At 44.7% G+C, this 24,338-nt stretch overlaps 1 protein-coding gene and 1 pseudogene across 14 annotated transcripts in view; one reads left to right on the top strand and one right to left on the bottom strand.

The window, feature by feature from the left end:
• The window catches only part of NUMA1 (nuclear mitotic apparatus protein 1), a 73,176-nt gene that overhangs the window by 22,722 nt on the left and 26,116 nt on the right, over positions 1 to 24,338 (top strand). For 3 of the 14 annotated variants that reach the window (XM_067750173.1, XM_067750172.1, XM_067750163.1), the window contains exons 1-2: positions 13,812 to 14,071; positions 19,411 to 19,484. In XM_067750173.1, coding sequence (XP_067606274.1) covers positions 19,443 to 19,484 — 42 coding nt within the window. In that variant the 5' untranslated portion in view covers positions 13,812 to 14,071; positions 19,411 to 19,442. Of the gene's footprint in view, positions 1 to 4,211; positions 4,260 to 5,186; positions 5,243 to 13,090; positions 13,231 to 13,339; positions 13,583 to 13,808; positions 14,072 to 19,410; positions 19,485 to 24,338 lie in introns of those variants that run through there. The other 11 variants (XM_067750170.1, XM_067750164.1, XM_067750169.1 and 8 more) reach the window with 7 other exon arrangements.
• On the bottom strand, positions 3,622 to 5,902 carry LOC137231143 (myelin protein zero-like protein 2 pseudogene; annotated as a pseudogene).

Genomic DNA, 24,338 nt, shown 5'->3' with positions numbered 1-24,338 from the left:
TGGTTCTACAGTTCTACAGTTGAACCACCTCTTGAGATTTTAGAACATTACATTTCATTTATTTTTAAATGGCTTTTATTGTTTTTCTTTTTTAAAATATTTATTTATTTATTTTTGGCCATGTTGGGTCTTCGTTGCTGCGGTGCGGACTTTCTCTAGTTGCGGTGAGTGGGGGCTACTCTTCGTTGCAGTGCACAGGCTTCTCACTGTCGTGGCTTCTCGTTGCGGAGCACAGGCTCTAGGCGTGCAGGCTTCAGTAGCTGTGGCATGCGGACTCAGTAGTTGTGGCTTGTGGGCTCTAGAGCTCAGGCTCAGTAGTTGTGGAGCACGAGCTTAGTTGCTCCGCGGCATGTGGGATCTTGCCCGGCCAGGGCTCGAACCTGTGTCCCTTGCATTGGCAGGCAGATTCTTAAGCACTGCGCCACCAGGGAAGCCCATCTTTTGTTATTGTTGTTTTTGCATTTTAACAGTCTAAAATTAGAATGCATTTTATAATTGGCATTGGCCATTTTTTCACATTTTTATTATCTCTGAAATTGAAATATCTTATCATTGATGATATAGGATAGTTCTACTTTTCAGTGCCAATTTCTTTTTCATTAACTATACTCTTGGCCCCTTCCTGGGGTTCCCTTTCTCCTAATCCCAGTGGGTGGATATGGTATTTGAGTGTGCAAGGATTTTGTGCTTATTTAACTGGTAGGTGTCCTATATGTAGCTGCTCCTTGGGAAGTTAGATAAATATGTATGTAGCCCTGAGGCATCCAACTTAAAGCTTCTGAATTTTGATTAGTCTCTATCATAATTTTGCCTCATATTTGCTTTTTAAAGTATAACATAGACACAGAAAAGTTTATAAAGTATGTAGCTCCTGACTTTACAGAAAGTGAACACACCTGTGGATAACTAGTGCTATATCAAGAAATAGAACATTAGCAGCATCCCATGATGCCCTTCCAGTCATTATCCCCGTGCTGTTTTCTTTTTAAATGCAGTGAAAGTATACATCGGGATGGCTCATAATTATCTTGGGTGAGTCTGCTGGAAAGAGCTCCAGGTTTGGAGCCAGAGGATCAGAGTTGCATCGTGGTCCTGTTGCTTTTTAGTTGTGTGACCTTAGGTAAGGTACTTTTATGAACTTCATTTCTTTTTGATAAAATGAAAACAATAGTGTCTATCTCACAGAGCTGTTGTGATCTCACGTGAAATATTTTGTAGATGGAAAACACTGTCAGTGGTGAAAAGCTGTACAGAGCTGCTAGTCATTTTTGGTGAGGGACGTAGAGTCCCAAGCAGGAGATGATGTGAACCTCAAGTAAGAAGAGAAAATGAAGAAGTTTGTCTGATCCTCAAATCCATTCTCTTAACCACCTGTGTTATCTCCTTTTTTTGTTGACATTGTTGTAGTCACTAGTTTCTGTTAAATTCTCCAAAATGGAAATAACATATAAGACCTAAAAGGAATCCCTAAGGATTTGGAATTTCTCCCAAAGTCTCTCATTTCCTGTCTTAATGCTGGTGCCTCCTGGAGCTGTGTAAGGCAGAGGCTTTGGCCTAAGATTAACCAATTTCAATAGCAAATGAATACACCATCCCTTTACAGGCCTAAGAGGCAAGTGTGATCCCACCATAGACCCACTTCTGATTATAGTCACACTGTTACAAATGTGACCCAAATCTCTATCTCTAGCCTTCTGTATAAAGATTGCATCTGAAGAGGTTCACTTTAATGACATAATTTGAAACCTTTCATTCATTCAATAAATGCTTATCAGGTACCTTCTGTGTGCCAGGAGTTTTTTCAGTTCTAAGAATTCAGTGGTGAGCACACAGTATGTGAGTTCATGGAACTTATGGTAATAGGAAAAAGAGAAATTAATGAAATATAAAAAGATGTAATTAGAGACTATGAGTGCTATGAAGGAAAGGGTATGGTGCTGTGCATAGTAGGAACCTGACCTAATCTAGATGGTTAGGGAGAGTTTACATGGGGAAGTAACATTTGAGCTAAGGTATGAAGGATAAGTTAGAATTAATCAGGTGAATAGGTAGGAAGAGAAAGCTTCAGGTAGGAAGAAGAGCCTGGACAACACTAGACCACACGAGGAAGTAACTTTTTACTAATGAATTTTCAGCCTCTAATAGTAGCTACATTTATCTCTGTACCAGGTACTGTGCTAAGCACTTTCTTTACACATACTATCTTGTGAATTCCTTATATCAACCCTCTGAGAAAGTATTATTCTTTTTTTTTTAATAATTGTAATACTTTATTACTGAAGGTTATTTACATAGTGTTTAAGGCACAATAAAAAATAAATTACAATACAAAAGTTCTCTTCAAGTAAAAGACACTGAACAGCAGGGCTATATTAACCCTTGAATATTTAGCCAAGACACAAAAGCTACAAGTTTTGCTGGGAACACCTTCCATGAGTTTTTAACTACCTCTTTACACTTATGGAACATCACCCAGGCCATCTGTTTGAAGAAATACCCAGTTACTATATTTTCAAAGGTTGAATTATAGAGAAAAATAGAAAATGTGAAAGATAATATAGACTTTAAATGTAATTTTGAGTTTCAAAACTGGGTACTGAAACTGTACTTTTTTAGACAGTATAAAAGGCAAAATGACAGGTATGGAATGCATTTCAGAATCAAGGTCCATATGTAAATTATACCAGGTTTTCTTTTAGTATTGGAAAAAATATCAAAGTTCATCATCTTTAAATACAGATAAACTATTTGGAAATTCCAGTTCGTTAAAAGAAATAACATCTTCAGCCTAGTTGGTGAAAACTGAAAATATCAAGCTGTAAACATGGGGGGGTAGAGGGTAGGGGGAGAGGTTCCTAAACGTTTAGATGTTTTCTATTCTTCAAATAAGTGCTGCAGTAGCTTAAGTTTGGAAAGACACTGGGAGACTAGACACTTCTTTAAAAGCACTCTTCTTTCCATGACCCACTTATAAAGTTTGTTTTATCTACTAGTATAAGAGAAAAAAAATAATAAAGTTGGTTGTTGGTTTCATTCTGTTAGTTTTGGTATTTCTTTGCCCCCACACCAAATCCTCCCCCCAAATAAGCAACTGAATTAAAAAATAAATAAAAGAAAAAAAATTAAATAATCTCTTCCAGTTCTCAGAGCTTTGTATAACACTATACAAAATTATTATCATTTAGGGTTGATGTTTTTCACTAGCCCTAAATTTTTAAATTGTAATATACTCCTTCAGAAACCTTCATTTAACTGCTTAATGATTCCAGTCTACAAATGAGCATAGATTTTGCTCTATTGTTATAAATAATTGAATTGGGGGAAAAACTATAGTAAGCTAAACTTCACTGCTCGTGAAAGATCTGAACTGTTGATTGCTTGTCACAGCACAGAAAAAAGGTGACAAGCAATTCATCTTGAGGTGGCATTTGTCAATCTATTAGCATTTATGTAACCTTCCCTAGTTACTCTGTGGTTTAGACTTGTACTACTGTAAACCTTGGATCAATTGACCAAAAACAAAAACCTACCATCTAGGGTATTGAAAGAAATTCAATAAAATAATACGTGTCCCATACTTCAGGAGAGCCATGAAAATCAAACTGTTCTTTAACAGTTTGAATTTAGGATTTTCTGTTAATCACTCAAAAACAATTGGGAGAATTAGCTCACCTTTTGAGAGTGTGAGAAGGAAAGAGTAAACATGTTAACTTTAGTAGCAAGAATGCTGCTCTAAGGAAACTAATATATTAAAGGAAATGTTATGACAGACAAAGTTGACTTTTATCCCATTTGATGCCAATATATGTGTATACAAGTCATAATCCACAAAGAGTGTTTAAGGGCAAAAATGTAGCTTCCTAGTATATAAAAGCTAATGGGCATTTGAAAAAAATACAGTATTTGTACTCTGAAATTAAATAAAACCTTAGAAACAGGGCTGTGTGTGTGTGAGTCTGGTGGTATCTGCTCAAGAAGGGCCCTTTGCTGGCTCCAGAGGAACGTTGCTTGTCTAGGTGGTTATATACTGCGGAGCTGGTTGGAAGACAGGTCACAACTGGAAAAGCCAAAGAAAAGCTTCCATTAACTCCAACTTGTCTCAGGGTTTTTGTTCTTGGAAATCTTCAGCTTCCATCTAATAATGTTAGTCTGTGTCTTCTAAGTAAGCAGAAGCCTTTTTTTCTTGGTTGAGCTTTTCTTCTTCTTTTCAGTGTGCGCGACTCTGAGCTGGATCTCCCCTATCAGCCCATCAACATCAGGTGGGTTCTTCACCTGGCAGGTGTATGTCCCATTGTCATCAAACTGTAGCTTCCAGAGGAGGATGGAGACATCATACCGCTCAGGGTTCCCATCCCAGACCACCCAGTCCTTGAAATGCCCACTCATGGGTCTGAAGGGATCCACGTGGTAGTAGAAAACAAACTGCTTAGACCCCCATCTTGAGGACAGAAATTCCAGGTCACTGTTAGAGCATCACCCACAGGGGCAAAGCTGGAGAAAGTGCATTTTAACTGAACATCTGTCCCATTGAGAGCCTCCAGCACGTGGGGGGTGTAAATTTCCACAGCTGCTATTGGCCAAAGAGAAACTGGAGAACACTTATACCACAGAAGTCCACCCACTGGAGCGAAGGCTCCGAGCCCCACGCCAGGCCTCCTAACCTGGGGGTCCGGCAACAGGAGGAGGAATTCCGAGAGAATCAGACCTCGGAGGCTAGCGGGATTTGACTGCAGGACTTCCAACAGGACCTGCTAGTATTGGAGGGTCCCCTGCAGAGGCGGGGAATGGCCGTGTGTCACCGTGAGGACAAGGACACTGGCAGCAGAAGTTCTGGGAAGCACTCCCCAGCATGAGCCCTCCCAGAGTCTGCCACCAGCTCCACCAAAAAGCCGGGTAGGCTCCAGTGCTGGGTCGCCTCAGGCCAAAAAACTGAAAGTATTATTCTTATTCCCATTTTACAGATGGGGAACCTGGGAGCACAGGGAAGCTAAATAACTAGTCCAAGCTTGCACAGCTAGTAAGGTCTAGAGCCAGGATTTTAAGGAGGCTGTCCAACTCCAGACCCCATGCTCTTAGCCATTATGCTGTATTGCCTTCCTCCTATTTCTCACCATTCTAGCCTGTACTTCATACCGACTGGAACATAGATCTGATCTATGTTACTCCCCTTTACTTCTTCCCTTTAGAAACCTTGGTTGTTTCCCATCGCCTGCAGGATAAAATCTGAATTCCTTAGTGTGATGTAAGTACCTCACAATTTAGTACTAGTTAGCCTCATCATCTGCTACACCTTACTAAAACTGCATGCCATTGCTCAAATGTAACAAGCTCTGTCTTTGCACATGCTGTTCTCCCTGCTAGAATGCTTTTTTTTTTTTTTAACTTCTCTTTTGGGAAGCCCTACTCATCCTACTCATACTTTAAGTACTCCGCTTAAATGTTACTTCCTTGGTAAAGCTTTCCTCATCATCCCTCCTGAGTGAATCAGTCCCTCACAGCTCCTGTAAAACAGTAACTCCTGTGTTCCTCTTCTGAAGTCTTTCACCAAAGCAAGAATCCTAGAGGTTTTTTCTGCTCCCCACCTGTCCCACACTCCCGTATCCTAAGAGCTTGGAGTCTACCTCCGCAATGCCTTTTAAATATACCTTTCTTTTTAGTTCCTACTGCCCTTGCCTGACAGCAGCAGTTTTGTCTCTGCCACTACGATTGCCGCCTAACTCGGTGTTCTGCCTCTGGACTCAATGTCATGCCAGATTCATCTTTTCCCAAAGCACATACAAGTATGCCATTCTCCTGCTCAGAACCCTTCAGCACCTCTCAGTGCTCTTTAGTAAGTCACTCCTGGTCTCCACTAGACTTTCCAGTGTTCTCTCACCTTCCTTTCAACACTACCCGAGGCCATGTTCTTTGGGCTCATGTTTAGGTGAGTTATAGGTATGTTTGTTTCTACACAGGATCTTGAGCCTGTCTAATTCATCTTTGAGTCCCCAGCACAGTATTTATAGGTGTTTCTTTCATGTTTATAGTTGAATGTCCCTGATTAAATTTCATTAACTACAAGTAAAGAGTAACATATCTTATGCATTTTCGAGACTTTGTATTACAAATAGTTTTTTTTAAAAAAAGGTTTGGTCCTAAAGGGAGGAAGTTTTTAGGAAAATTGCTTGTGAGGAATTTTGTACTTTTCAGTGATGCCAGAGACATGGGATGTTATTTTATCGACTGCAGTTCAAGTTACTTAGTATCTTTAAGGATGGAGAAAATGATTCCTGCCTTGCCCATTTCAGGAGCTGTAGGAAAAACAATTTGAACAAGGATTTCCTAAGTGCTTTGTATGAATAAAAGGCTATGCTCTTTCGGGGACTGTGAAGCAGGGAAGGTCCCGGCTGGGAGAAGGACGTTGGATCTGATCGTCCTCCCAGCCTTTCGACCCTCCCCCAAAGCCCCTTAATAGAATGACTTGATCAAAAAAAAAAAAAAAAAAAAGGCTATGCTGATGAGAAAGGTATAGGATGTAGCCGAGTTGGGCTGGAGAGAGCCATGGATTTAGACTTGAGTTCTGGTTCTGCAACCTTGGTGGTTGACCTGGAGGCAGGTATTGTCTTCTTTTTGAGGCTTAGGTTCCTAGTTATAAAATTGTAATAAACATGCTTGCCTTTTAGGGTTCTAAATTTAGGGGGGATTAATTGAGATGTGAGACATAGCCTTCTTTAAATCCTTGAAGTCTGTTAAATAGTTAGGGTTTTTTTTTAATTTTTTATCATGACCATGTTAGACATTAGTCCCATTTATTTTACTTATTGGTAACATATTGCCAAGTTTGGTTCTTGAGTCAATCTGGCATCCTTTTCAGAAATCCAGCCCCTATTAATATTTGTATTTGTTCATTTCTATCAGTGGTTAAAGTCATCCTGGTGTGGTAGAAGGAGAAATGGATTTGAACCAGAAAAACAGAGGTTTCAGTGCTATGTAGGAGGTGGAAATATGGAAGATAGAGCGAGGAAGAGGAAGACAGAGAAAGAGAGAGTGGGAGAGAGGGAGAGAAGGGAGAAGAGAGAGATGTCCTCTGAGTTTTGTGGCTACTTAAAGCCTGTTTGAAACAAACCAGATCCTGGTCAGGGTCCCTGTTCTCCAAGCTTATGTTCTGAAATCACAGGTTGTCTCAAATTGGCAGGCCTTGCTCAGGCATACAAATAAGTTGTAAAATTTCTGTCTTGGGCTTCCGTGGTGGCGCAGTGGTTAAGAATCCTCCTGCCAGTGCAGGGGACACACAGGTTCGAGCCCTGGTCCAGGAAGATAACACATGCTGTGGAGCAACTAAGCCTGTGCGCCACAACTACTGAGCCTGCACTCTAGAGCCCACGAGCCAGAAAACTACTGAGCCCGCATGCCACAACTACTGAAGCCCGCGTGCCTAGAGCCCGTGCTCCACAACAAGAGAAGCCACTGCAATGAGAAGCCCACGCACATCAATGAAGACCCAACGCAGCCAAAAAAATAAATTAATTAAAAAAAATATTTCTGTCTCAGTCAGAAGATAGGAAATCTTCAGCAAAGTTGTCACTGTATTCCCTCATGGATGTAAGGGGGGACTAGAAGACCATTAAGGTCTCTTTCATCCTTGAGATTCTGTGATTTGTTGACCAGGTATAGAAAGCTGCTTTTCTTTAGGCTGTTTAGATAAATGTAATTATAAATTGCACTTTCTCTGTGGCTTTTATTTTTTAAAATTATTTTTTATTTTATTTTTAAATTTATTTTTGGCTGCGTTGGGTCTTCGTTGCTGCGCGTAGGCTTTCTCTAGTTGCCGCGAGTGGGGGCTACTCTTTATTGTGGTGCGCGCGCGGGCTTCTCATTGCGGTGGCTTCTCGTTGCGGAGCACGGGCTCTAGGCGTACGGGCTTCAGTAGTTGTAGCACACAGCCTCAGTAGTTGTGGCTCGTGGGCTCTAGAGCACAGGCTCAGTAGTTGTGGCTCACGGGCTTAGTTGCTCCATGGCATGTGGGATCTTCCTGGACCAGGGCTCGAACCCGTGTCCCCTGCATTGGCAGGCGGATTCTTAACCACTGCGCCACCAGGGAAGCCCTATTGCAAGATTTTTGTTGTTGAGAATGGTGTCCTGGAGAAAGAAATCATGGGAAATTTTTGGAGATACTTTAGATATGATCTGACCCTCACCTGTTACTGAGACCCAAGGTAGGGCAAGTGCCTTGCTTAAAGCCACAAATACAGTCTGTGGCTGATACAGAATTTACCTCTGGGGCTTCCAACAGCAAACCTAGTGTGTTTTCCATCATTAGCAAGGCTGTCTCCAGGAGTTGCAAATCTTTACATTAAAACTGTTCCTAGGGAGCGGCTGGGCCCGTGAGCCATGGCCGCTGAGCCTGCGCGTCCGGGAGCCTGTGCTCCGCAGCGGGAGAGGCCATGGCAGTGGGAGGCCCGCGTACCGCACAAAACAAAACAAAACAAAAACCTGTTCTTTTAGTTTCTTTTACCTTATCATCAGTTCTGTGTTTGTGAGCAAACACTGTGCTAGATATGTTGCCTTTAGGGACAGAGCCATTTGCTCCTCTGTGAGGATGAAAAAGGGTGACAGGTTCTTAGGCGTTTTGTAGAAAGACGTTCTTGAGGGAGAACTGAGTAGAGCCTCTTGGATGTCATAATGAATCGTCTCTGGGTTTTGATTTACCCTCTGCTTTTCTCCCCAGAAAGATCAGGCTTACCAACACTGCCTCATTACTTTGCCATTACCCTCTGGAGAGGGAGAATGAGGCCTGGTAAATAAGCTCCAGGTCAGGGTTCTGAAATATTAGTCCTTCCCTCCAGCCAATGGCATTTCCTGCAGCCTTCTTTCTCCATGGCTTCTCACCTTTGAGGTATGTCAACATCTCTTCTAGTAGAAGACTCTCCTTCTGTGCTTGCTGCCTCAGAGGAGTTTTTGTCCTTGAATGTTTGTAAAGCTATTGCATCTTCAGAAAAAAATTCTTTAGTGGTTACTTTTGAAATTGGAACTGTTGAATGTTTTTGATTAAACAGTTGATTTTTATTAGGAGGTAGAGGTACAAGGCTTCTTTGAGCCACTGAGAATGTGCTACCTTTTTTTCACTCATTCAATGATTGCTTATTCAAGAGCAGTAGACAATAGTGCAGAGACCGGGTAGATAACTCACTACTTATGTGACTAAGTCACTTAATTCCTGAGCCTCAGATTTCCTCATCTTTAGAAATAAAACCCACCTTATAGATTGTCCTGAGAGTTAGATGAAATGACCATGTAAGTGTAAGAGGATGGGACCTGGGCTCAAGGTGGGCTCAAATTTTGCCTCTAACACTTACTCTTTGTGACCTTAGGCAAGTTATGTAATCTAATTCTCAGTTTCCTTTTCGGTAAAATAGTGATAATCATAGTATTTTGGGTTATTGTGTCACTGGGTTATTATGAGGATTAAACGAAATAAAGCTCGGAAGTGTTTAGCATAGTGTCTGGCACATACCAAGTGCTCATTAAATATTAGCTATTAATTACAACAGTAACAGCAACAATAATGTTAGTCTTTATGTATTTATTATGCTAGGACCTCAGGTGGCAGAGGGAGGAGGGACTAGAAGGCATTGCATAGGGTAATGGAACCCTAAGAATTTTTTTCCTGCCAGCTTTCCTCGTGGGAGGGCCTGTAGGGACTGAGAGAGAGGCTCTCATTGGCCCTTAGCCTACCGCTTCCTACGGTGAAAGCTTCCCTTCCAGGCTGGTGGGCTGAGGTAGGAGGTTCAGAGGGACTTCAGAAGATAGTGAGAAGACCAGTCAGGCAGGGTGGAGGGTTTGGGTAAGGGCAGTAGATGACTCTGGAAGGTAAGACCGGGGTCAGGTCATAGATGGCCTTGAAGGCTAGACAAATTATTTGTATTAAGAACCACCCATTCCAGAACTGTCTCAGGGGAATCTCTCACTTCCCATCTTCTGTTTAAACTTATAAAAATTGTAATACACTTAAAATTATAACATTTACATTTTAAACAAGAATAATAAAACACCCATACACCATATTCCACCCAGCTCAGAAGATGTAATATTACCAGGCCCTTTGAAACACCCTGTGCATTCTGCACCCATCACCAACCCCCTCCAACCTCTATCTGAAGCCTATTCCAAATTTTATGTTATGTGTCATTTTCTTTCCCTTCTTCCTTTTTCTTTCACTCTCTCTTTCTTTTAAAAATGGTTTTACCACTCTTATCCCTTTTAGTCTTTTGGACAGTGAGCTAGGGCTGTGGAATCCAGCAGGAGCCATGTGGCCTGCCTACTGCCTGGCTAGGCTGGGAGGAGGGGTGGGGAAGTTCTGCTGGCTGGCTGCCATGGGAGGGGAGGGGAGGGGTGGCTCTGTGGTGGGGGAGGGAGAGGCTGGGGAAACTGCCCCCCCCCCCCCCGCCGCTCAGAAGCTTGGCAACTCTGGTGGACAGGTTCCAGAGGAGAGTTCAGAGCCTCTGAGGCTGCACAGCTGGAAGCTGTTGCCTTGAGTTTAGAGCCAAGGGAGGGTGGGGGGAGAACCTCTTGTATTCTTTTGAGACACAGTATCAATTCTTTCATGTGCTAGGGAGCAGCAGGGCTGACACAGTGCCAGATGTGGCCAGGGTGATTTGAGCAGGCCTGCCTCCTCTTTTCACCCCATACCTTTTTTGGAGTGTTGATCGTGCCTGTCATTAAATTATGTTTGCCACCTTGCTTTTCTATAAAAGCTTTGGTTTTTGCTTTGCCTTTACTTTCCTGGTGCATCTTTGAATACCAATAGCGATTGCTAACCACAGACTGCAAGTGATACTATAGGAATAGGATACAGGGCCTGCCTGGGAGAAGAAGCCGGGGCATGGGAGGTCTCTGCAGCAATGGACCTTGGTCTGACCCCCTCCACAGTATCTCCACCACTCACCACGGTCGTTCTCTGGTGGCCAGAAGGTTGAATTTGGAAGCCTTCCATCCAGATGTAGTTCAATGGAACAGATTCAAGGAGCCCTAGTGTGCTAGGTACTATGGGGGATCATAGAGAGATGGAACTGGTTATGCCCTTGAGGAGTTTACATTCTAGATGTGAAAACAAGACTTCCCTGCATATACAGTTAAGTCAGTACCAGTGACAAATGCAGAATATAGACACATTTTTCTGATCACCAATGTAATACATGGTTATTAAAATTAAATTCAAACATAAAAAGAAACATATATTGTAGAAAGTCCCCTACAATCTAACTCCTCCCCAAGAACCACCGTTATCCGTTAATATTTGAGGTGCTGACATTTAAGCTGACCTTAAAGTAAAATCCATAGAGGCAGACTGATGGAAGGAAAGCAAGCATCCTGAGGATCTAATCTCTTTCAGGAAGGAGCACCCCACTAGCTTCCCTGACAAATGGTGAGCCAACTTATGCTTGGACACCTTGGTGACAAGGGGCCAAAATGTCTAAGTAGGAATTAACCTTTGGTAAGTACCACCCTGTGCCTTATGTGCTAGCCAAAGTGTTGGGCATCTTATAGATGTGATTTAATCCTCATCACAATCTTATAAAATATCTTTATCCTTGTTTTACAAATAGGAATACTGAGACTCAGAGGTTACTTGCCAGGGTGACAGAGCAGCAAGTGGTATCAGTCCTGCCATTCATGAGCTGTGTGATCTTGGGCAAATTATTTTATCTCGGTGGCTCAGTTTCTTCACTGTAAAGATGAGTGATAATAGTATCTACTTTACAAAGGGAGTTTTTCAGATTTATGAGTTAACACACATTAGGCCAGCAGAACAGTGCTTGGTGCACAGTATGTACTCAGTCAGCATTAGCTGCTATCTATTGCACCTTGTTTTCTCTCTTGTTCTAACATGATCCCTAGCATTTTTACACTTATTTTAATTCTATATATGGCCTCTCTGTCCTCCCTGCCATCCCTCACACTTTCTTTGTTATAATTCCTTCCTCTGCTTCCAGTCATTCCCTTCTCTTCATCCTGTCTCCACCGTGTCTCTCATTCCCCTTCTTTGCACTTTCTCTTACCTTACCCCCCAAGTCCTCATCACCTGTCTCCTGCCTGTTGTGGCAGCCTTCTGACCCACCTCCCTGCTGCTAGTCTCATTCATTTATATACCAGAATAATTTCTCATAGCACACTTCTCATCACACCACATCTCTATGCTAAAAACAAACAACAAAATGAACGTCCAGATTTTAATTCGATTTCTTGAAGTTTAAGATTCTCCAGCTCTTACCCCAGTTCCCTCTTCAAGTCTGTTCCTCCACTACTTCCACACCTTCTCTCTGCTTTCCCTTCTTCCTTACTTCTCTCTCCATTTCCATCTGGGCAAGTTCTACCTATGTGTTTTTTTGTTTGTTTTTTGTTTGTTTTTTTTTTTTTGCGGTACGCGGGCCTCTCACTGTTGTGGCCTCTCCCGTTGCGGAGCACAGGCTCCGGACGCGCAGGCTTAGCGACCATGGCCCACGGGCCCAGCCGCTTCGCGGCATGTGGGATCTTCCCGGACCGGGGCACGAACCCGTGTCCCCTGCACCGGCAGGCGGACTCTCAACCACTGCGCCACCAGGGAAGCCCTACCTATGTGTTTTAAGATCCAGATTAAAATATCACTTAGTTTTTAGTCCTTCCCTATTCTCAACTGGTTAGAATTTTTGTATCTTTTTGTGAGAGCACATGCTGTCTTGAAATACAATTTCAAGTCACATTTCTTAGAATTATAATCGACCTTAGCATCTAAAATGTCTTCCAGCAGTACCTTTTGCCCAGTAGGTGCTTAATAAATGTTTGTGGTGTAAGTGGAAGATGAGGGGCTTCCTGATGACTGGTGGGTTTCTCTCGCGGTCTTGGTGAGGGTCACTGTTTAATGGGTGTAAACGCGGTGGTTTTGTTTTCTAAGAGTCAGACATCTTTTCTTTTCGGCCATGCCGGCGCTGGGTCCCAGTGCCTGTGTGTGTTAAGGGGCTCCAGCCAGTGCCTGCCGTACTAGGTCCCGTGCCTTGGCCCCTCAGCCCCTCCCCACAAATGCTCAGCGGAACAGGGGATTAGGTTCTGGCAGCACAGCTGGGATTTTGGCGGCCATTCCGCAGTCGACAATAGCGCGCAGTCACGACAGCGCAGGCCTGCGCTCCAGGGCCGCAGTCTGCCGGGGCTCCTTGTTTGGGTGGCCGAGGGGGAGGAGCGGGCGCAGCGCAGCAGTCTGGCCAAGCCACGCAGAAGGTACGGGCTGGAGAGATTCCCTCGGGGAACGGGCTCGGGGGCGGCCATGTCCCAGGGCAGGCGGCGCCCGCGTAAGGAGGCCGGCGCTTTGTGTGCGAGCGGCCTGTGTGCTTGGAGACGCAGCGCTCCCTGGAGCCGGCAGGAAGCTGCCCGCGTTTAAATGGGCTTGGCGTCTTGCTCGCTCTCCAAAGCCTCTGTTCCCGGGTCTTCCTCCCTGCCCTGCTCGCCGCCAGGCAGGGCTGATCTAATCATCAGGGCAGTCCGTGGCCTACCCTTCCGCTGCTGGCCAGAGATGGACAGGCTGTCACTGCTGTCTTAAGAGCGCAAAGGGGGAGTGTCCGGGGGATATCAGGTTTGTCAGGCAGGCCGCTGTGAGGTGTGTTTTGTGTTTACGCCACAATTTGCTTTGGCTCTCGCCACCGTTTCAGTTCAGTACTTTTGTCTGCCGGCTCCTCCCCCACCCGCACCCCACCCCCCGTGCGCCCTAGTCTCTTGTTTGCGGGCGAAGCCTTAGCCACCCCACCTCTCCAGTGCTCCAGGGCCCCCTCCTCCTTGCCCCCGACTGCCACCCCTCCCCCCCTTGCTGAGCGTTCCCTGCTTCGCCTGCGCTCCCAGATCGCGGAAGCTTGCTGCGCCTTTAAAGAAAGCAGACTCCTGATTGTGACGCACTTCTGGCTGTCAGCCAGGAAGATCGCTCCTGCCAGGCTGAGAAGAAAACCAACAACTTTTCTTTTGTGTGTGGGGTTACTTTCCACTAGACCCCCCCTTCCTCCTCTCCTTTCAAGATTTAAGTGCTAATGGCGGATTAGAACCTGTAGATACGTGTGGCTTTGGGAGTCTGGTAAGGCCACCCCCCCACCCCCACCCCCGCGCTGAGACTTTCTCTCCCTCACTGTTTCTCTGGGTTTTTGTTCAAACATGGAGGAGGGGGTGCGGTGGACTCCCCTCTTCACCTCCCTTTCCTGCACCATCCTTGAAGGGGAGGGAGAGGAGAGGGAAAGCAAGTAAACACTCTGAAACTGGCGCTGGGAGCAGAGCTTGCCAACATCCGGGAGTTGGCGCCTTTCAGAGCAAAGGGTTGCTTTCTTCCCCCCTCGCGTAGATGTCAGCGTGTTTTTGTTCAGAGGGGGAAAGCGTGTGCGCCTGCACGTTGAGCTGTAGACAGCTCGGGGGAGCGTCTCCATTCCCGAGTGAGGCCTGGGTGTGTACGCGGTGGTAGGGAGTGGAAAAGGTTCATTTCGTCAGCTGGTAGGGACCAGGGGGTGTGAATATAGCAGTGGGGCAGGTGCTGATGAACTGCTGGAGTGAACTCGGGTGTGCGTGTGTAGTCTGTGGCTCTAGGCCCCAGATCTGGTTCATGATTGCAGCCCTTGTGCCCACGGCCTTCTGATCTGGACCCTCCAGAGCATGGGGGGAAGGGCGATAGCAGTAAGCCACTTGGAAGAAACGAGGGAAACCTTGGTTTCCCTTGCAGTTCGTCTCGTGTTCCTCACCAGGACTCTGGGCCGAATTCTAGGCTACACAGAGGGGATGGTCTGTGTGAAGAGGGGGAGGCCTGAGTCCACAGTGAGCCCCTCAGAGGGCTCAGGAAATACATCCAGCAAGCTGGTTTGCCCTGACCTCAGGGGTGCAGAAAACCTCTTTGGACTTGCACAAGGCATCCTGCTCAGAACTCCCCAGGGGTTGAAAAGGATTGTGTTTTTCCTTCCTTGGCTTCTCTTGAAGCTGCTGGTCCTTGGGCCTTTTACCTCCTGGGAGCCAGGGGATGCACCAGCAAGGTATTTCCTGTCCTGTTCTTTATGACAAGTTAGCCCTTGATCCCATAGCTTGACCTTCATTGGGCTGCTCTGGGGTAACCCACCAGATGAGGTCTGAGTGCTTGCTGGAGTGTGCCTCCACACCTGTCAGAGGAGAACACCCTCAGGGTTAGGATGTTCACTCTTTGGATGGGGCGGTCTCTCAGATGGTGGTGGTATCCCTTTTAGAAAGGCGTACAGAGCTTGGAATGCTTATGGCTACAGGCAGGCAGGCTGGCTGTTTGGGTAAGTAGTGGTAAATCTTGCTATTCAACGTGGGCACAGAGTTGGGAAAGCCATTTCCCTTATGAGTTGTCAGCCTGTGGGCCTTTGGAACCCACGGTAGAGAGGGGGTGGGTCTTAGGGCAGGAACCTTGGAGGTGAGAGTTTGTGTGGGCTTTGGGTCCTGAAATTCTGGGAATGGGAGCTAGCACCTGAAAGAATGAGGGTCCAGCGGAGGTAAGGGCCCATGGGCTGAGTGATCAGTATAGTTCTACAGCTCTCTGAGACCAAAGATTACTTTGGTGTTATCTTGGGGTAGGGCTGGTGTTTAGGAGGTCAGTTAAGTGGCTAAGAGGTGCTGGCACCCAAGTTGGGGGGGGGCGGTAAGGAGAGCAGTGCTGCCACAACTCAGACCTCTGGCCTTTGGCCTATCACTTGGTGAACCCTTAAAACTGAAGCTTTTCCAGAACAGACCCCAGAGCTCAGCAACCTGACCCTCCAGTCCTGGTCCTTGCATCTGAGCAGGTGGTTTGCATTAGCTTCAGCCCTGGTACGAAACCAGGACTAGGTTTTAACTCTTTAAGACCCAGAGAGGGTACAGGCCAGGTGCCAGCGTATCTCTTGAGTGTCAAGTTCCTTGTCCTGATATATCTTCTCTGGAAACATAGAGGGGTTACTGTAAATGTGGGAATTGATCCTGATGTGAGAGAGTTATATTATGTCAGTTTTGAAAATGTAAGGAGGTTGCAAGGGCTTTAGTTTATAAGGCAGCTGCTTCTGTGTCTTGGTTCCTTCTTGAGCCCAGAGAAAAGAGAGGGTGCCTTCTCTTCTGGGGCACTTCTTTTCAAAGAAAGAGGTAGGTAGGAACTCTGAAGGTGTCCACAGAGGGCCTGCATTTTGAGATTTTGTTTGTTGATCGGGGGTGGTGGGGGTGAGGAGTTGCCTGTTTGAGTTGGGGGTGAATCTTAGCAGACCCTTCTGTGAAATGGTTCCAGGCTACAATTGCGGGGATCTGTTTTTCAGTCACCATCACCCAGTCTTCTGGGTGGGGCCTGCCTCAGATTTCAGGGGGAGGGTGTGGAGGATGGTGCTCTGGCTGGGATCCCTAGGTTCCAAGCCAAGGCCTGCTTAAAGTTGTAGTCCCCGTGCCGAGGACTAGCTGTGCCACTGGCTTCAGTCATTCATTACCTGGAGAAGAGTGAAGGGCTGGGCTGCCCTAAAAGCCCTGAAAGTGTCCTGTCTCTGAGAAGGTGCCCCTCTATGGGATTTGAGCTGATAAGGTCTTGCCTCATGTTGAGTATTGGATTCTGCCTGTTCCTGTGCCTGGGGAGCACAGAAGAAGGCATTTGGCCTTGACACCAGTTTTAGACAGGCTCCCCTGGGAGGATGTAAGGGTTGTATGTTTTGCCTCTGAGATAAAGGGGAGAGGTTCGTCGGGTCATTTTTAGCAACACAGCTGTGGAATCTCTCAGAGGGGGCAAGATCTACCTTCGGTTGCAAATAAAATTTGACTGCAGTTTTGGGCCTCACCAAAAGGATAGCAAGTCTAGAGGCAGCAGTGGGGATGACAGGGAGGTAATCTGGGCCTCATTTCCCTTGTTCCTGCGTTGCTCAGACCTTACCGCCCCCCCGCCCCTGCCCCGCAGAGAAGCCCCAGTAGAGCATTTGGACATTTCTGCCTTCACTCCAAGGGCCAAGCATGGTCCTTCTAACTTTAGGTTGGCCAACCACCAGAAAAGCCTTTTTGCAGTGCAGTAGTTGAGACTTACCTGCCTTAATCCTACCTAGGGAGCAAGGCAGTCAGTGCCCCCAGATAGGCCATGCTGGATGAAAACCATCCAAAACTGAGGAAAACATAGGCCCCTTAGCTTCTCTGCCGTCCTGAGAACTCCCTTAATCACTTCACTTGCTTTTGCCAAAGCCTAGGTGAATTGGCTCATTTCCAAGATTGTGATGTTTGTATGACAGGTGGAATCACGTTGGGTTTTGCAGGGTCAGGAAGCAATTAATTATAATTAGCATTTAGTTATATTTAGCATTTACTTATTCTATTATTTCATGCTTCTCATATGTTTTCTAAAATTAATTTATTTTTGGCTGCGTTGGGTCTTTGTTGCTGCCTGCGGGCTTTCTGTAGCTGCGGTGAGCAGGGGCTACTCTTCGTTGCGGTGCGTGGGCTTCTCATTGCAGTGGCTTCCCTTGTTGCAGAGCATGGGCTCGAGGCGCATGTGTGGGCTTCAGTGGTTGTGGCTCGTGGGCTGTAGAGCGCAGGCTCAGTAGTTGTGCACAGGCTTAGTTGCTCAGTGGCATGTGGGATCTTCCTAGACCAGGGCTCGAACCTGTGTCGCCTGCATTGGCAGGCAGATTCTTAACCACTGCGCCACCAGGGAAGTCCACTTCTTTTTTTTTTAATAAATGTATTTTATTTTATTTTGGCTGTGTTGCGTCTTTGTTGCTGCACACAGGCTTTTCTGTGGTTGTGGCGAGCGGGGGCTACTCTTCGTTGTGGCGTGCAGGCTTCTCATTGTGGTGGCTTCTCTTGTTGGGAGCATGGGCTCTAGGCACGCAGGCTTCAGTAGTTGTGGCACATGGGCTCAGTAGTTGTGGCTCATGGGCTCTAGAGCGCAGGCTCAGTAGTTGTGGTGCATGGTCTTAGTTGTTCTGTGGCATGTGGGATCTTCCCAGACCAGGGCTTGAATCCGTGCTTCCTGCATTGGCAGGCGGATTCTTAAGCACTGCGCCACCAGGGAAGCCCCGGGAAGTCCGCTTCTCGTATGTTTACCTTTACTCCTCACCATGCTGTAAGCCCCTCAAAGCAGGGACCATGTCATTGTCTCCCATTTCCCACGAAGCTTCCAGCACAGGATGAACATATGTAAGGACTAAGAAAACCTTTTTGGTTGGTTGATAAAGCAGAGTACACTTGCATAGGAAGGCCTCAAGAGTTGATGGGTAGTGGCTTATCAGATTTACGTTTCTCTTTCCCCTATTATTTCCTCACTGTTAGACAGTGAGCACCTTATGGACAAGAATGGTGTCTTTCTTATCCCCAGCACTTTGTATTCAGAAAGTACTTAGCAAATGTTGGTTCCACAGAACCCACACCTTGGAGATGCTGATATGTGGGGAGAGTTATAGGTGATGTGGCTCTTACCACTCTTGTTCCTCCTTCTACTGGAGTAGTGACAAACTTAGCACACCTGTTGCAGTAGTAGGCAGGTGGTGGGGCTGATTACTCCCAGGAAGATTTGTGGGAATTATGGGGGCCTGCTAAGAGGTGTTGGGGAATATTTAGTCACCATGTCCGTGGTCTCTTGAGCAGGTTAGCAGGCAGATGGCTGATTCCCACTGGGAAGGGAAATTGGGGTAAGAATACCAGGACCCAGTACCTAATCTTTCATTAAATGTCCCATGGGATCTCCCCCAGAATTGGATTTGGCTTCATCCAGTCTCCCATTTGAAATACGTCTTTGACATTTTTGTGGGGGGTATAAAAATCCAGAATTTGAAGTGGTTTCCCCCAAGGACTTGGTTATTGTTTATTAGGTAGACTTTGGGTACCTGCAGAAAGAGCCAGAAATCAACCTTTTAGCTTAAGAACAGTGATCATTTATTGAATACGTATTGTGTGCCAGACACTGCTGTTTTCTTTATCTGCTTTATCTTGAAGCATCACATAACCCAGAGAGGTTTTTGCAGGTCCCATTTTGCAGATGAGGAAACTGAGACTAAAAGAAGTTATGCTACTTGTCCAAGGTCACAAGACCATGGTCACATGGAATCAACATTTACACCTAGGTGTGTGTGAAAAACCATGTTTGTTCCATGTTTTAAGGGCACCACCATCCCAAAGAGTAGGGTTGAAGTCCAGCTTTGAATGTTGTATTTTCTAAGGGACAGAGAGATTGTGTGTAGAGCTTGTGGACATTGAATTAAATGCAGGGTTCTTTATTGTCAGCTGTGACACAGTAAGTTTTATAGTAATTTTGATGTGTAGTCTGAGCTTTCTAAAAACTCCCATGGTCCCTTGGTAGATTAAGTGCCAAGTGAAGAGTGACTTATTTAAGTGTTCAGAGCTGGTAAGTGAAACCATTTCCCCCCTCTTCCTTCATCGTGGATATCTGATATAATTAACTGTACTGCCTCTTCTCTTGGGTTCCAGGTGCATCAGGGTGACTGTCTGGTTTCAGCAAGATGACGCTGCATGCCACCCGGGCAGCTGCACTCCTCTCTTGGGTGAGTGGTCTTCCTCTCCTTTGTATGCCACACTTTTCCAGGAGGCTTGGGAGAGGTGAGAGAGGAGTTTTCTAGGAGTCAGGGCTGTGTAGAGTCTTCTCCTCTCCAGACAAAGGAAATAAGTTTTCTTTTGCCTTTCCCCTTAGTTTTTAACTTCTATTATTTTCAGTGATGTTGCTGCTGACATGTGATCCACAACTTGTGTAGCTTAGAAAAGGCTTCTCTGAGGTATATTATTCCTTTTTGGTCATGGGCAGGGTGGCTGCAGAGCAGCATGGAAACCCATTTTTTGTGCATTTCCTTGTGCCTGTTTCTGAAAAAGCGTTGACACTGAATTTCAGTGGCATGTAGGGACTTTGGTCTTGAAAGGCCTTTAATCTCAGGGCAAGGTTCTCCTGGCTCTCCTTACCACCTTTCTGTGAGCTTCCATTGTCCTCTTGGTGCCTTCTTGATTACTTCACCAAAATTCTTCTGCTAGGTCTTTTCATGTACTTCTGCCCAAGACAATGGCAAATGAAAAAATAATGCTGAGCATTGGGAACTACAGAGAAACAGAAGAGGCCACGGAGTGTAACGATGACACGCATGGGCCTTAGAGTCAGACAGCCCAGCTTAGAATCATTGCTCTAGCCTGTGTGACCCAAGACAAGTTACTTAGTCTCTCAGCACCTCATTTTTAAAATGGAAAGAAAAAATTTTTTTGAATATATTCTAAAACTAAAATAATAATCATTATTGTGAGGATAATAAGATAATGTCTGTAAAAAGCACTTAAATATTAAAATATTGCCTGGGCGACTTCCCTGGCAGTGCAGTGGTTAAGACTCTGCACTTGCACTGCCGGCAGCACGGGTTTGATCCCTGGTTGGGGAACTAAGATTCCACATGCTGCACAGAGCAGCCAAAAAATAAATAAATAAATAAATAAAATATTGCCTGGGCATGCTATTTGGTAAAGGGTATTTTAGTAGTCACCCTGACTATTGACCAATCAGGGCCAATTAAAGAGCCAGCTTCAAGAAAGAATTATAGAATCCTTAAAGGAAATGAATTTTTAATTTCCAAGGAGGGTAGGGGTTTAATAAAACAGGGTCTTTAATCACTGTCAAATCTGTAGTCAGGAAGTATGTATTTAGCATACAAAATGTGCATCCTTAGTCTTCAGTTTCTGAAGTAGATGCAAACTTTAGTTGTACAGTTTAAAATGGTTGTTTTATATTTATGTTTTATATTTACATTTCAGTGTTTTATGTCTGTATTAGAAACATTATCTCTTCTTCCCCAGGAGAAGGCTGGTTGGGTTGTGTCTCTGTGTCTAGTTCAGTAGATTAACTGAATATTAGGGGATCGTTTAGCCACGTTGTTTTAAGTTTATCAGTTTATTTATTTTGGTCCTAGGCTTGTTTTTATAGTGACTACTACCTTTACAGAGAAAAACAGAAACAAGACTAGTTTTATTTAACAGCAGATACTTGTATACTTTTCTTAAAAATCACAATGAACATGCATTAATATATTAAAATATAGTTAGATATAATCTTTAAGTTTAAACAAAAGTTAGGCAGCTAAAGTGGGTTTTATGACACTGTAGCAACATGGAATAATGCTTGGTAGCCAGAAGAGTGGCATAGAACACACGCGTGTGACGATCACAACTGTGATTTTTTAAAAAAATGACTTAGGAAAAAAGACTAGAAAGAAATATATCAAAATGCTGAAAGTGGGCTTCCCTGGTGGCACAGTGGTTGGGAGTCCACCTGCCGATGCAGGGGACACAGGTTCGTGCCCCGGTCCGGGAAGATCCCACATGGCACGGAGCAGCTGGGCCTGTGAGCCATGGCCGCTGAGCCTGTGTGTCCAGAGCCTATGCTCTGCAGCAGGAGAGGCCACAATAGTGAGAGGCCCGCGTACCGCAAAAAAAAAATGCTGAAAGTGCATGTATTAAAATACTAGTGAGTGGAGTTTTTCTGTTTTCCAAATTTTCAGTAATTTACTTTCTAATGTAAAAATTATATTTTATTTAACTTAAAGTATGGCTTGAAATTATTCTGTACCCAGCAATTTGATGAGTATATTGTTTTTTTTTTGTTTTTTCTTTTGGTACGGGGGCCTCTCACTGTTGTGGCCTCTCCCGTTGCGGAGCACAGGCTCTGGACGCGCAGGCTCAGCGGCCATGGCTCACGGGCCCAGCCGCTCCGCGGCATGTGGGATCCTCCCTGACCGGGGCATGAGCCCGTGACCCCTGCATCAGCAGGCGGGCTCTCAACCACTGCGCCACCAGGGAAGCCCCTTGATGAGTATATTGTTATAGGGAATATAGGGAACTTTAAGATTCAACAACCTTTGGGACTTCCCTGGTGGCGAAGTTGTTAAGAATCCGCCTGCCAATGCAGGGGACACGGGTTTGAGCCCTGGTCCGGGAAGATCCCACGTGCTGCGGAGCAACTAAGCCCGTGCGCCACAACTCCTGAGCCTGCGCTCTAGAGCCCACGAGCTGCAGCTATTGAGCGTTCCTGCCCTAGAGCCCATGCCCCACAACAAGAGAAGCCACTGCAATGAATGGTCCACGCACCGCAATGAAGAGTATCCCCCACTCGCCGCAGCTAGAGAAAGCCCACATGCAGCAACGAAGACCCAACACAGCCAAAAACAAATAAATAAATTTATTTAAAAAAAAAAAATTCAGGCGCCTTAAATGACCCGGAAAGCCTTACAGGCACTTATTCAGTGAGCTTGGTCCTCTCTCACGTTTTATACCCTGACTAGAGATAAAGGAGCTTCTTCACTTCTTCAACTTTTAAATGATTTATCATTTGAGAGCAAAATAATGCACAGGAAGAAAATACATTTTTATATCCATGAAAGAAACTATTGCTGGATTATTACTTAATTGGTATGAGATGAATCCAGATTCCTTAAGTGACTTTAAATCAGCTAACTGGTACGATTTTTTTCAATCTTGTTAGCGAACGAGCATTCACAGCCCTTGAATGTTTTACCTAGATTGCGGATATTAAAAGAAGATGGTTTTTGGATGCTTAAGTCATGCAGTCTCTTCATTTTCAGCAGGTGGAAAGGGACCTTGGCCTGGAATATTCAGTCTTCTTAGAAAATTTACACTGGCCTTTTCTAATTAGATTAAGCACCCCCCCAAAGGTGGTATAAATTATTATCTTTAAGAGTCCAGTGAGAAGGTCGTATTTTATATTCTGCACTTAAATTTTTTTTTTTACTTTCAACCTATTTTTTAAAAAAATTTTTTAGTAAATTTATTTATTTTTGGCTGCATTGGGTCTTCGTTGCTGCGTGCAGGCTTTCTCTAGTTGCAGTGAGCAGGGGCTACTCTTCTTTGCGGTGCACGGGCTCCTCATTGCGGTGGCTTCTCTTGTTGTGGTGCATGGGCTTCAGTAGTTGTGACACGCGGGCTTAGTAGTTGTGGCTTGCAAGGTCTAGAGTGCAGGCTCAGTAGTTCTGGCTCCCAGGCTTAGTTGCTCCGCGGCATGTGGGATCTTCCTGGACCAGGGATCGAACCCATGTCCCCTGCTTTGGCAGGCAGATTCTTAACCACCGCGCCACCAGGCAAGTCCCTCAACCTATTTTAATTTAGATTTATCTAGAAGTTTTTCTAATATAAAATTATTTAATGGAAATAAGTACTATCATTTCTGTAGCTGAATCACTGATTTTTTTTTTTAATCCTCTTGATCCTCCAGTGCAGTCAGCTAATTTAACTGTTAAGAAGTAGAAGTGTTGCTGGATCTACTTCATAACCATAATAGTGCTTTGCATTTAGTACTTTTATTTCGTAATGTGTTCTTGCATTCACAATCCCATTTGAACACACACTGGTCTTTTAAGGTAGATAAGTTTGACAAGTGAGAAAACAGTCACAGAAAGAAACAAAGTTGATAAACAAAGGTTCCTGGCAAGTTAGTGGAGGAGCTGGACTCAAAAATCCTTGTCTGGGGGCCCCCAGCCCAGTGCCTGTTGAAGAGCACATTTAAGTGGGAGGGACACATTAGGGGTAAGGGATTAACAGATACAGAACTACTACACATAAATAGATAAGCAACAAGGGTATACGGTATAGCACAGGGAATTATACCCATTATCTTGTAATAACCTATAATGGAGGGTAATCTGCAAAAATACTGAATCACTATGAAACTAACAGGTTATTGTAAATCAGCTATACTTCAATTAAAAAAATAAAGAGCACATTTATAAATAGAATCTACTCGTTTGTGCATAACCACTATGCTGAAGTTTTAAAAAATAACTTGTAAAGCAGGGTAAGTCTCCCTTCTCCCTCAGTCTTGCATATGTGATTGATTGACTTAGCGGACCCTTCCTTCTTAATAAGGTACTACAAAGGTGAACTTCAGCCCGGGCTTCTGAACTTGGTACCTGTGGAATTTATGAGGTTTTCCTATAGAAGTCCGCCATATATGCTTGTTGAATAACCTGTGTACCTGCTTCATTTGCATGTGACTGCTGGTGAACTTTCTAGTGGGAAAGACTGATTTAGATGAATGTCTGCCTGAAGGCAAGGAAAGGGAGAGGCCATTGGATATTGACAAGTTTTTCTTTGGGGTTCCTAGCTTTTCTTTCCCTTCCTTCTTCTTCTTATCTTGTTGCCTCATCATTTCTCCCTGCCTCAGCTGAAGTTTCATGTCTAGAAAGAATTTTAAAATGCATCAATCACAAGATTTTATATCTGTGGGAGTATATAAAATATATGTAGTATATAATGTAAATTTTGAGTAGACGCAAAATTCAAATTTGAAGAGCTGTAACATTCTGTAAATTTTAGCTGTAAAAATTTGAGCTACGAAGGTTTATAATGTAACCATT

Source organism: Pseudorca crassidens, chromosome 9, assembly GCF_039906515.1.
Source record: "Pseudorca crassidens isolate mPseCra1 chromosome 9, mPseCra1.hap1, whole genome shotgun sequence".
In the NCBI taxonomy this organism is placed as follows: Eukaryota; Metazoa; Chordata; class Mammalia; order Artiodactyla; family Delphinidae; genus Pseudorca; species Pseudorca crassidens.
This window is presented reverse-complemented; position numbering and strand designations above follow the sequence as displayed.